General features: G+C 44.1%; 1 protein-coding gene across 1 annotated transcript in view; it reads right to left on the minus strand.

The window, feature by feature from the left end:
• Positions 1-14555, minus strand: part of LOC113680433 (uncharacterized) — a 105731-nt gene that overhangs the window by 1079 nt on the left and 90097 nt on the right. Inside the window, exon 65 of the mRNA XM_089184248.1 lies at positions 1-14354. This exon is cut by the window's left edge and continues 1079 nt beyond it. Coding sequence (XP_089040374.1) covers positions 1-14354 — 14354 coding nt within the window. The remainder of the gene's footprint in view (positions 14355-14555) is intronic.

A 14555-nucleotide genomic window follows, 5' to 3' on the forward strand; every position in this document is an offset into this window, starting at 1 on the left:
CGGTTTTCGCACAACGCTTGGTGTATCATGTGGGCTATCATCCATGTCCGGTTCAAAGTCGTACTCGTCCAACATCTGCCTCATGGAATATGCTTGAGGGTGGTCACCCTCATCTTCAGCGACGTACTTATGCGATCTTTCACCTCCAGCTTCATGGAGGTAAATCTGCTCCACTTCGGACTTTCTGCGCTTTCTTCGTCGACACACCAGGATAAGTATGATAAGCAGAAATAAAAGGAAGAGTAGTGAAGATACAGTCATAACAATTATCTCTAGTGGAGTGAATTTGGTTTGTTTTTCGTCGTCGCCTGGACAGCGTAGGAAAGCGTCGTAGGTTCCGTGCAACAAGCACTCTTTAATTCCAAGGACTTTTTGGCAGTAAAAGCCGAAGAGACTTACAGAAAGCTTGCTGTGTGCAAGACTGCCTGAATCGGCAATGTCCGCGAGGCAAGACTCATAGTAAAACAGGGCTTGTGATACCAGTTTAGGACTGCAATGTTCCTGTAGCTTTCCTTCATAAAACGACTCGTAACACTTCTCTAAGGCCTTTCCTTCCAGAGTTTTGTTAAGGAACGCTAGACTGTAGTTCGCTAAGGGACTCAAGTGCACCCCTGACGGAGCCCATCCGGGGTAGTCTCCAGAATGAATAAACAGATGAATATTGGTCACATTTACGACTTGGGCCTCGAAAAGAGAGAGCGCTACTTCAACAGAAATCGGACTATAAAGGTGCCCCACCGTCGTTCGCCCCATTCCTTCGTCAAAAGGTACGTTTAACACCAGTCCTTCGCGGTAGTCCTCGAACTTGACGCTCATGGACGCCCTGATTTGTTCCATCGTCTTCGCATATTGCCACACCTTTAACTCGTCCAACGCTCCAAGCATGTCGTATTCACTGTCTACCATATAGCCTCGCATGTAACATCCTAGAATAAACAGACCATTGAAAGAGAATTGCTTTCCATTTTTTATCCCATATGTTGTTGTTTGACGATGCTTTCCGTTGGAATAGACGAACGCTTGCATTCGACCATCGATCGTCCTCCACGTTACAGCTAAATGAGTCCAAACTCCTTCGTAAAGATTAATATCCGTTATAAATTTCTCCTTGTCCCATTTCACTTGCAGTCCGTCGTTGCAAACTATTGCAAAGTCCCCAATAGCGGTGACAACAGAGAAAACAGCGTGACTGCCAGTGACGGGTTCAGTGTTGTTTCTCTGATCTGAGGAACAGAATCGAGCAACGCTTTCGCCTGCATTCGTCAAACAGACCCAAATTTCAATAGTAAACTCATCGAGAACTGGCAAACTTGTGTTGCTTGCGTACATAACAGCAGTGTTACCAGACGAGAACTCCAACATGTAGCCAGCCCCAGAATAACTGCGCGAGGCATATTTTGTCGTCAAGGAATTGTCCTTCTCCATGATTCTGAACCGTGTAATGAGTCTTTTTTGGATCGTTGCTTGAGTAAGGCCTTGCTGATCTGTTGTGTCATTGTTAGAAGTATCAGCTATTTGGTTTTCCGATGTAAGGCTCTGGTTCCCTTGTTGTCGTATCCAACTGCTCTCCTTCTCGCCACAGATGCCATCTGTCTGATCTCTCTGTTTTAAAACTTCAATAGCCGTTCCAATGGTACCGTAATAAGATAGAATGTTAAACTGAATTTCATCTTGGATGCGAACTTCCAGGATGTTAACTGTTAGCCAACGGTATCGGATATCTGCATCCTCGACCCATTCATCAGACTTGGAAAGCTCCTTGGAGGTGTTGCTTGTTTTATCAAATAAACTGCTTACCACTGTCTCAAAATCGTTGTAACGAACCGACAGCTCTGTTTTCGAGGTGCGGAGGGAAACCTCACTGATTCGTCGACAGGACACTCTGTTGTTACATGGAACTATCAGCACCTGTGCATCTACAATTGATGAGTTGAAAAGATGGTACGCACCGGGAGCTTCGAAGTGAAAGTTTACCCCTGTCACACTCGTAAAATGAGGATCACCAAAGTTTATAGCTATTCTAGGGATAGAGGAGTTGTCCAGTATGGAGGAGTCCTCTGCAATCGCACAGTCAGCTCCTGTCCAACCGGGTGTGCACCTGCTACATGGTATTGGCGAGACGGAATTGTTTTCATCGATTGGAGCGTTATATTCAGCCGATATATTCCCTTTCCAGTGTGGTTCGCACTCGCAGGTACCATTAGTTACACTACAAACACCGTGTCCGTTACAAGTTTCCCTTAGCCCACCCGGACATAGATTTGCACAGTCCACTCCCCAGTAGTTTTGTTCGCACTTGCAAGAAACGCCATCCGTTGAGTTTATATCTGGCCTTGGATACCCAAATACGCATCGCGTATTACAGCGTGAGCCAATCCAGTAGGGAAATCTTTGGTCGACAAAGTGATGACAAAGTTCTTTCCCTGGCCACTCGCTTAGGTTGAGAGTGTTCTGGCAGTAGTCGGCGAATGTGACCACGGCATAAACGGCCGAACGTAACTTTGACGACAGCGAAATGTCGTGCAGGCACACTTTGTAGTAGAACTGTGCTACTTGAATACTGAGATCTTCGCAATTAGCATACAGCGGTCCACTGAGAATGAGGCTAAAACAGAAGGATTCTGCATCTCGCTGCAAGCTTAAGTTGACAAAAGTTGTTTCTTCCGGGTTCAAGCGAGGAATATCAGCATCTGAGAACGTCCACTGTGGCTCATGAAACTTTGTCAGGAAGAGATCATTTTTTCCAAGTATGTCAGGAATTACCCTTCCGTTAGCCTGGTTGAACTTCCAAAGGTGAAGCAGATCAGGGTAAATGCCAGCCTGTACATTCAATCTCCAATTACTTTTCACGAGGTCTGAGTTCGTCCGTCGCTTCCAGATACGAAACTCGTCGATCTCACCAACAAAACTTGACTGAGGAAGCATGCTGTCCGAGCTGGGTGATGGCTGCCACTGTCCCAGTGCCAAGACACCGCCGTTTGAGAAAACGTTTCCATCCAACTTAAATACGCGGACTTTAACTACCCCAGAGGAGCTGACGTGGTAGAAGTAGAGAGTCCCAACGAGTTGTTTTAAGACAATTGTGAGTTGATTCCACTGTTTGATCTCCAGTTTAAGCCCAGTGTCAAAAACAGAGCCATTGTAGATAATTTCTAGTGTTGTATTGTCGATGACAGCAAAGATGTTTTGGCTTAAATACGAGAAGATGATTCCTCCTGTTTGGTGGGTTTTTATAAGCAGTTCAATTGTTAGCACATCAACAGGAGGTAATTGTAGGGGGCCTGAGCGCACCGAGTGATCCCTGAAAAATAGATTAAATCCTGCGCCAGATGGACTTCGGTATTCAGAGTAATGCAGGTACTTGTAAATAAACAATGTTTGTGACTTGTCAACTACTGAATTATGCTTCAGAGAGGTGATGTACGATTCAAGACTGTTCGAGTTGTTAAAGGAGACGCCTGTACATGCGCCAAGAAGGCCTGTGGAGTTTCGACAGTATATGGCTGGCAGGTGAATAGTTACAGAAAGACTATGTCCCACAGTTATACCAAATTTCACACCGTTTGGACCGTAGATCTCAAATGCAACCGTGGAGATACGCAACATGACAAAGTCCACCGATAGTTGCGTCCTGTGGTCAACTTGTACCAAATTTCCATTCAACCAAATGAGAGGAAAGATTGGAACAGTTCTTGAAAACGTAGCAACTGGCGCGCGGATGGCAATGACATTATTATTCAGACTAAACGAGAAACCAGTTGTGCAAAGCGGGATGTAACTGCCATCGATTAGACATGGTGCTTGTCGAAGCTGGATGACGAAATTTTGGGAAGCAGACCGCAGTACATAGAACTCACCTACCACTCTGTAGGTAAAACTGACGCCAAAAAATGTTGTAAAGTAGCCATTTCCTCCGATAGCTGCAACTAAGACGGTTTGTGATGTTATACTAGTGACAAGCTCCACGGCAAATTGACAATCAGTTCCATTCCATCCTGGACTACAGCTACTACAATTTTCGTTTCCTCTCCAGTTCACTTGGCACTGACATTGTCCAGTTGAACTATCACACCAACCGTGTCCTCCACAAATATTTAGCAGTCCACCTGGACATATCTGTGAACAATCGCTTCCCCAGTAGCCTTCCATACAGATGCATAGGTTACGATCATCAGGATCCGCAGCACCAAAGACGCATTTTATGTCGCACCTGTCTCCAATCCATAGGGGGAAGTGGGATCCAGGGAACTTATTGCATAGTGGCTGAGCTGGCCAGGTACTATAGTTCAAGACAGCTTGACAGTGATCAGCGAAGGTAACTATAACTGTCAGGGCTGCACTGATGTCGTCGGTTGTTGCAATGTCTATCAAGCAAACAAGGTAATGAAATTCCAGCTCAGATTTTAACTGGCCGTGGCACTGATCATGAAGTGTACTCTTGTAGAACAGCTCGAAACAGAAGGCCTTTGCCATCTCCTCTAACGTCTTATTGAGAAAGTGCATTTCGAACGGTTTATCGGATGATGTTAAGTTCGTGTTGATGTCAGCATCAGAAAATACCCAGTGTGGCTGTTGCCATGGTGATCTCGGTAGATAGATGTGTTCGTCGATCACAAGGTTCATTATGACGTCACTTTCACCTTCGTTCATTTTCCAAAGCCCAGTGAGGTCAGGATGAGTGGGGACAACATTCATTCGCCAGTTCTGAAGTATAAATGCAGGATTAAAGGCTCGCTTCCATACACGGATCTCGTCAATGGTGCCAACAAAAGATGCGACCGTATGAGTTTCGCTGTCTCCAGGAGACAGCTCCCATTGTCCGAGGGAAAGAATACCGCCTGGTAGAAATGGATTTGACGGGAGCACGTAGGATCGTCGTTGCACTTTCCCCTTAAAGTTGAAGTGATAAAACTCTAGCACTCGAGACTTGTGGTACCAAACAAGTGATACGTGGCTCCACTGGTTGATAGTCACATTCACGCCCGTATCAATGATCGCTTTTCCAAAGTGAATTCTAAGTGAACTTTCAATCAAAACTGCAAACGTTTGTAAGACTGCATAAGAGAAGATTGTTCCACTGAATTGGTACGGCTTCAGTAGAATTTCAAGCGTTATATCTACATTGAGGTTGAACGTTTTTATCAGTGGTTTCGATGAGGCCCCTGTCTTATTAAACAGAAGGGCATACATACCTCCAGTTGGTAGTCGTGTTTCGTGGTAATGCTCATATTTAAGAACGATCAAACTGTCTTTGTCATACACAATGGCATGACTTCCAATTTCTGTATTTAAGACGGGCTGAGTGACATTTGCTGGTATGATACTTCCATTGGAGCTAAATTTGAGATCGTTGTCGGGCTCGTTATCGCAGGATCCAAGTAAGCCTGTAGAGTTATAGCAATAAGCAGACGTGACGTCGACTTTAAAACTCAAGTATCGACCATGAATTCGAATGGCCATGGCAAAATTGTCTTTCCAAATAATTTGATAGTAGTTGCGCCCATTGTACTTCAGTAGGATGCCAAGATGTGGTGATCCTAGTGTGGAAATCAATCCTGAAAGAAGTAGAAGCTTTCCATTGACCCAGATTACTGGAGCTCCACCGGTAGTGTAAGGAGCGTGAAAAGAAACAACAGTCGACGTAATCCGTATTCCAATGGCATTCACACAAACCGTCTGTTGTCTGCAGGGGACATGGCGAACTTGAATCTGGAATGACAGGTCAGGTAGATTCATCAGATAAAATTGACCCAGGGAGACAAGAGTAAAGCTGTAGCCATCAAACGAGACATAATGGCCGCCAGTCGATGACATGCCGATGGAGATATGACGGTTCAAGTTGAGTGATACAAGAGCCAAGGAACAATCAAAGCCATGCCACCCTGGAGAACATTTGCCACAGTCCTGCGTTCCATTATAATTAACATTACATTCACACTCTCCCGTGATGACATTACACATTCCGTTGTTGTTACATGGGTTCGCAGCTCCGCCAGGGCAGGTGTTTGAGCATTCCAGTCCCCAGTAGCCGTGGTAGCATACGCATATCTCAGAGGCCAGCTTCTTACCGAAGATACACTTTCTTTCGCATCGCTCTCCGAACCAAATGGGAAATTCTCTTCCAGGAAATTCATTACAAAGATGTTTCGCTGGCCAGACTGTTAAGTTGTTGAATGCTTGACAATAATCGGCATACGCTATAATCACTTCCATAGACATGTACAAGGACTCAGAAGTTGCGATTCTTTGGAGGCAGGACCTGAAGTAGAATGTAGAAACGCCAGGTCCCAAGGATTTACAATGCGAATGTAATGTGCCCATTAGTATTGTTCTATTGCAGAAAAGTTCTGCTGCTACTTGCAGAGTTTTGTTCGTAAAACTGAAATCTAGTGGTCTATCGTAGAAGGGCAGCTGTAATTCTACATCAGAATATCTCCATTCGGGTTTTCTCCAAGGCTTAAAAGGAAGGACTAGCTTCATACCAGTTACTTTATCAACAGCTGCAATTCCTTCTCCTTCGTTAAATTTCCATGCGTGCGCGAGGTCTTGGGCATTTACGTTTACCGATCTGTTCCAAGTTTGCAGTATGAACGCAGGATGGAAATAGCGTGTCCATATGCGAACTTCATCTATGAATCCAGCAAAGAAATCAGTTGGTTGAATTCCAGATCCGTCGAGAGATGGCATCCAACCAGCCAAAGCAATTGTTCCTCCTGGTGTAAAGATATCAAATCCTACGTTTATGTCGAGGCGATGTAACTGGCCTCCAGAAGAAAAGTAGTAAAATTGCAAGACTGTAGTGGATTTTCTGAACACCAGACTGACCTGGTTCCATTTGTTACGCTCTGCAACTATGTTTGTATGGTAAACATTCTCTCCGTAGAAGATGGTGAACTTTCCACCCGTGTTTGTTACGAAAAATGTCTTCCTCATGGTATAGGATATTATCACCCCGTAACGCACCGTTTTAAACATGATCTTAACTGTAATGTCTGTGAAGGAAAATGCCTTGTAGATTACATCTGTCACAACAGTAGTGTGGTCGAAGTAAAGTGCATATCCTGCATTCGCCTCTCGATATTCTACGATCTCCTTATACTTGTACTCGAACAAACTATGGCATTTCTTCACCTTTAGCTTAGTAGTTATAAGAGTGCTAATGATATCTTGAGTCTTTGCCGTGGTATCAGAAGCGTTCTTTTCACTTACAAAATCACTTCCTTGCCTAAACACATTTGAATGGTTCCCGCTTGCGTTGAACGTAAAGCCTTCTTCAGAACAATTTTTAGTCGGATAATACGACAAAAGCGATTGTAGGAGTCCCTGGTTACAGGAGCCTAGTAGTCCGATGGATGACTTGCAAACCAAACCCGATACCTCAACACTAACGCTTAGAAAGCGCCCAGTCACGCGTATTTTTAGGTACAAACCAGCATATTTCACTTTCCACAGGTGAGCTGTGATTTTGCTGACAGTAAAACCGTAGATGTCGAGAGTGATTGGATGCAAATCTATATCGATGACTTTCCCGTTTAACCAGACGATGAGGCTTCCCCCAGAGCTGTACGGTCCATGCAAAACTACTTTATAAGAGGCAATTTGCAGTGCAATAGAATTGATACACGACTCTTGTTGAGTGCAAGACACTAGGCGAATTTGCACATTTACAGAGAGATGTATGGAGTAAATAAGATAGTACTCCCCGGTCACTTGCAAGCTGTAGCTGATACCACTGAGTGACGTAAATTGCCCGCCAAGCGATACTGCACCAATGCCTATTATGACACTGCCGGATGGCCACTGAGTGACTGCGATTGAGCAGTCTGTTCCAGCCCAACCTCGAGCACAAGTGGAACAGTTTTCATTACCTTGCCAATTAAGCTCACAAGAACACTTGCCAGTCACGACATCGCAGACTCCATGATTGTTACATGCATTCCCTTTTCCTCCTGGGCAGATGCCTGAGCAGTTCGTGCCATAAAATCCAGGATCACATACACAGAATTCACTTTCGTTTGCAGCTTGACCAAAAATGCAAGGGATGGTACAGTTCTTTCCCATCCAGTTGGGAAAACGCTTTCCAGGAAACTTGTTACACAAAGACTGAGCTGGCCAATAAGGCAAACCAAATATTTGTTGGCAATAATCTGCGATTGTTATTACGACATCAATGGATTCAACAGTCAATCCGGTGTCCACTACTGCTTGAACACAAGCACGGAGGTAAAATTCTAGAGTGACATTGCCTAAGGCATTACAAGCTGAATGGATTGGTCCCTCATATATGAACTCGAAACAAACCTTGATGGCGATTGTATGTAGAGTGGCATTATCTTCATTTGGGTTCACTGTGACAACGGATGTGATGGGAGCATCGGAGAAAACCCATTCTGGTTTACCTAATGGATACCTCGGGAAGAGTAGAGCAGCATCAGCCACTAGGTCTTTAACAATGGAATTCTTGCCCTCGTTGAATTTCCACAAATTTGTGAGCGATGGGGCACCCAGTTGAATATTTGATAGCCAGCTTTGTTCAACCAATGCATAATCGAAGGGTCTCTCCCACACGCTCACCTCATCTATTTGACCAAGGAAGACATTGGTTGGCTGAACACTTATTGATCCTGAGGCCGGTTGCCACATACCTATAGCAAATGTTCCTGCACTTATAAAAGGGTCGATAGTAAAACTAAACTTTCGTACTTGCACAAGTCCAGATGAAAATGTGACGAACACAAAGAGTTGAAGTTTCTCACGGACAAATACTACGGTAATTTGATTCCACACATCTGCTTCGGTTGCGATACCAGTGTCAAAGACGTCTAATCCAATAACCACCCTCACTGTTACATGGTTGCTGATGTAAAACGTGACATTCGATGTGTAGGAGATTACTGTTCCTCCACATATTTGGGGATTGCATGATTTAACTAAGAGCTGGAAGGTCAACGTTTGACTCACAAAGAGTTTGACAACTGTTTGAGTGACCACAGCAGTAAAACGGTAGTACAGACTGTACAAACCTCCGTAAACAACCCGCGTTTCTTTGTGCATTTCTGCATCGATGACTATAATGGGATCTTGAACTGGAAACACTTTTGTTATAAATTCATTAACGTTATCACTTGTGGCATTTGGTTTACCAAGCTCCTCCAAAACAGTCGTTGGTCTATTTATCGAAGTGACAGAACCACCACTTCCCTGAGTTGCATTTTGACCGACACGTAGTTTAGCACAGGAGCCACATAAACCATCGACAAGCTGACAAAAATTAGACGTCACTGTTGACTCCACATTCATGTAACGATCTGAGAATACTGTTTGTATAGACAAATAGTGGGAGACAACAATCCTGTAGGCAGACCTGGAAATTTGTTGAATGCTAATATTATTTTTGAGCATATCTTTAGAGGGCTCTCGGCCTACTTTTGTAAGTTCTTCGTTTACATACACCACTGGAAATGAATCACTCTCGTAGGCCGCGTGGACGCTAATCGTTAAGTCATTGAACCTCACACCAATGGCATTTAAACAGACGGAGCTCTTCTCGCATGGTACTTGTCGAACTTGCACTTGAAGAATGGAAGAATTGATCATTATGAACTCTCCTAATGTTGTGAATGTAAAGAGTGAGCCATCAAATCCGGTAACATAGCCTCTCTCTAATATTATACATACTTTAGACGTCTGACCAGTCACGGATGATTCTGTTGTTGACACTGCCACTGAACATGATTTTCCGATCCAGCCAGGAGCGCATTTAAAACAATTTTCACTTTCATCCCAATTTGGGTGACAGTTACATTTACCGCTCCTAATATCGCACTTCCCATTTCCATAACAGGGGTTTGCTGCTCCTCCAGGGCACTCTCTTGAACAATTTATTCCCCAGTATCCATTGTCACATTTGCAATCGCCATCAGTGAACCATCCAACCTCGCACTTTGTGGTACAGTTTACCCCAACCCAGTCATTATAGCGTCCACCCGGTATGACATTACAAAGTCCTTTTCCTGGCAAACTCGACAAGTTCAAGGCTGCCTGGCATTCTTTTGCAAAGTTAGTTGCTATCATAAGAGCTGATTCAGGTGTTCCTGAAGTAGACACTTCGGATAAGCAAGCTTCGTAGTAAAATTTGGACCCTCCAGTCACATTAGCACACTCATTCAGAAGCGGACCCTTCAGAAAAACATCTGAACATAGATCTTGCGTCGACTTGTCTGGTTCTTTTTCAGAGAGATCAGACGTGATGAAAACATTGGCTTCTTTAATAGCATCTGAGGGGTACCAAAGTGGGCTCTTCCAGGGAGGGCTAGGAAGGCCAAAATTAAGAGATCCTACAGTAGCCCGACAAATAAATCCACTTCCTTCATTAAACTTCCATAAGAGTGCAATTCCCGGTGTTCCTGATTGCAGGTTAGAATTCCAAGTTTGTAGTATGGTGACTGAATCAAATCGCTTATTCCAAAAGCTCAGCTCGTCTATCCAGCCCACAAAGCCAGGCAGAGAGAGTGATACTTTAGTCACCTGCCAAAGGGCCAGGGCTAGGGTACCACCATCCGCAAATATCCCTACACCAACGAGGAATACTTTTGATTGTATGATGCCGATGGAGTTAACGAGATAGAACTGCACTTGACCTGAACTCCGCATATAGACGAAAGATATGTGATTCCAAAGTTCTCTTTCAAGTACAAGTTGAGTGTCAATGACGGTGGTGCCAAAGTAAATGTGTATTGTTTTGTTTACAGCTATTGCAAATGTTTCATTGAGTGCATATGAGATAATGGTCCCAATGTAAACATCTGGATTCTTGGCTTTGACAAAGAACTGGATTGTTATATAATTTCCGACAAAAGTGTTGAGCAGTGGTGCGCTGATCACTGATGTACCGTTGAAGTAAAGACAGCTCCCTGCAACACTGCTAAGTTGAGGTTCACCAGAAATGTTCAGTATGGGACCAAAGGAACTTTCGTTTTGTGGAACAGCCCATGAATTCACATAGGAAATCAAGAGTTCTTGAGTTATGTTTGACACTTCTTGAGTATCCAGTATTCCTCCAGCGGTACAGTTTGATGGTGGAACACGTGATCCTGGAATATGACACCTGCCAAGGAGACCACAGGTTTCCTGGCACAAATCTTTATTCATGGTTATGGATACATCAAAGTGAATGGCAAGGGAATTAATGACAAAGTTGAAGCCTTCTGGACCAACCATCACGTAAGTGTTAAGCGACGTTCGTCGAAACTCAAATCCTGAAACTCCTAATGAAACTAAGCTATTTTGACTTATGGGTAGACCATTCAGCGTCACCAAAACTTGGCCAGCAACTCCGACACTGCTGTGGATAGCTAGCACATCCTGTTGTACCACCACTATCACGCACCTTACTCGTACATAACTTCCGATTCGTACCTGTCGAAACTGGATGCTTAGTCCATAGCGAGACAGAGCGAGCACTCTGAATTCACCAGCAACGTTGACACTGATCTTGATACCATCTAAGGTCACAATATAGCCAGTCCCGAAAACTGATGTTACTGGGAGCTCCGTTATAGGTGGTGCAACGGCTACCGAACAGTCTTTTCCAAAGAAACCAGGTGTGCATTGGCTGCAGTCAAGTGCTCCTTGCCATCTCCGTTTACACTTGCATATTCCATTACTATCTATACAATTTCCATGTCCACTACAAACGTTTACAAGTCCACCGGGGCATACACCATTACAGGTCTGTCCCCAGAAGCCTGAATCACACTGACAGCTTCCATACAGTCCAAGGGGCTGGTAACCATAGGGGCAAGGGATATTGCAATCTAATCCTATCCAGTTCATGAGCCTTGAGTTCCTGAATACTTCATATGTACACATCTGCCTTGCTGGCCAAATGGTAAGGTTAGCTTGGATCTCACAGGTGTCTGCAAAAGCCACCACAACACTTATTCCAAGAGACACCTGTTTACCCGAGGCAATTACTCGTAAACATGCTCTGACGTAGAAGGCCACTGTTCCACCACCAAGACCACCACACGCGATGCCCAGAGGTGAGTTTTGGATGTGCGTGTGGCACCAAGACTCTGCTTCAACTCTTACCTTGCTCGTACTGAACGTAATCTCAGGGGTAACAGGTAGAACTTTGATGTCAGCGTAACTGAAAACCCATCGTGGAGCCTCGCGAATGGATGGAATGTACAAGTGAACTCTGCTTATCAAGTCGTGTATGACACCACTTTGACCTTCATTGAACTTCCATAAAATTACAAGGTACCGTGCATTGGAAAGGACGTTCACCCTCCAGCTTGTTGTGACATCTTGTAGGCTGAATTCACGGTTCCAGAAGCGTACTTCATCAATCACTCCAACAAAACCTGGCAGACTATCGCTTTCTTTGGTGTTGATTTCCAGAGATGGTATCCATTGTCCAATGGAAATTATGCTTCCTCTGTTGATTATTCCTGCAGTCATGGTTCGTGTAGCTAAACGAACAACACCTATGGAGTTTATGTGGTAAATGTAAACTGCTCCAGTGGTGTTATAGTAGACAAGAGTAACTTGGTTCCAAGAGTCAACTTGTGGAGAAAGTCCGGTATCCCAAATTTCTATTCCTATCCGTACTTTAAGGGTCCCTTCGATAAACAGTGTAAGTGATATCGCTTTGCTGTATGTTAAGAGGACACCTCCCACTTTTGGTTCAGAATACATTTTGAAGAGAAGTTCCATTGTGATGGAGGAAGCGTTTAAGACATCAGGCATGAGATCGCTACAGACGCCGACACCATTGAACATTAAAGCGTACTCAGCACCTGTTACAGCTCGTTCTTCCATATAACCTGTATCGTGATAGATAAAGAGGCTTTCCTCCATAGAAACTCTCCAAATTTCTTCAAGAGAAGACCCAGCCGTCACATTGAAGTCGTTATCCCTGTTGCCGTCGCAGTTTCCACAAAGCACGTTGGTGCCGTTACAAAAGGATTGGTTCACGTGACCAGCAATTACGAGTCCTCTTCCTACAACACGCAGTTGAAATTTAAAACCCTTTAGTACACTGCTTAGAAGATAGGTAGTTGAAGATGTCTTCTCTAGGAATACGTCGCTGGAAATTTGAATTCTTGTTGAACTATATACTGCTTCTCTCCCATTTAACCAAACAACAGGTTGCTTGCTTTCTTCGTATGGTGCGTGGACTACCACCTTCCATCCTGATAGAAACGAAAACGCTACCGCATTTATGCAACGAGATTCTCCATTATAGCATGGAATTTGTCTTAACTGGCCATTGAAGTGAATGCTTCGCACAAACCAAAATTCACCTACTCCAAAAAAGTTAAAGTGAGCACCGTCGAAGTTGGTAAAATGTCCTCCAAGAAAAGCGGAACACGTCGGCAACTGGGTTACTGCCACAGCTATTGCACAATCAGATCCTGTCCAACCAGGCGTACAGTTAGAGCAGTCGCCATTTCCCCCCCAGTTCAAATCACACTCACAGGACCCTGTTCTGACGTTACAGTTGCCATGATCGTTGCAGGGTTTATTTCCGCCTCCGAGGCACTCGTTAGCACAGTCCTTGCCCCAGTATCCACGATGGCACACACATAAACTAGCATTATTTTTGTCTGCGCTTCCAAACACACACTTCACTGAACAATCAGGACCAATCCATCCTCGAGGAAGACTTTGAGGTAATTGTTTACAAAGGCGTTGAGCAGGCCATGAGGATAGATGAAGAACTGTCATGCAGTAGTCAGCATACGCTATCAGTGCGATATAAGCGGTGTCCAGGGAACTGGAGGACTGGACATCAAAAAGACAGGCCTTAAAGTAAAACTGGGTAACAGCAGCAGACAAAAGCTTTCCACATTGAGCTTGTAGGTGGTGGTGATAAATAAGTTCCAAACATCGTTTTTTGGCCAGTAGTCCAAAGCTAACACTAAACTGCACAGATGCACTCACAACCATAGATGGAAACACTTCACGGACGTAGGAGAACTGCCACGTTGGACGACGACTGATGACTTCTGGAAGGTACATATTTGGGGAGCTGGATATAAAATTTGCGATTACTCTACCTACACCTTCATCAAACAACCAAAGGGCACTCAGTGACGGTAGGTTTGCTGTAATAACAAGACGAAAACTCTGGCGGATAAGCAAGGTATCCAGTGAAAAAGACCAGATACGAACTTCATCAATGACTCCAAAGAAAGGCTGCAGCGGAACACCAGTTATATGTTCCTTTGTTATGTGCCAGTGACCAAGCCATAGGGTACCACCCGATGTTAACATTTCTACGCCAATGTATGTCTGTTTGAAATAAAGGTCGCCTTGAGCGTTCAGCTGGTAGTAAGTTAGAACTCCTGAAAACAAATTAAAACAAACAGGCTTTATTACAATAAAAGTGGAACCTTTTTTTATTCATTAAATTCTCACAGTTAATGTTTGAAATGCTAAGAAATATACCAAGCAAGAATTCATATTTAAAAGTAGTCAGTACAAAGTTATCTCGTGATAATCTGTCATCTAGGTGATCATTTGTAATTACACGCCCTTGCCGACAA

The sequence above is a fragment of the Pocillopora damicornis genome, chromosome 10, assembly GCF_964200805.1.
Source record: "Pocillopora damicornis chromosome 10, jaPocDami1.2, whole genome shotgun sequence".
NCBI lineage: Eukaryota > Metazoa > Cnidaria > Anthozoa > Scleractinia > Pocilloporidae > Pocillopora > Pocillopora damicornis.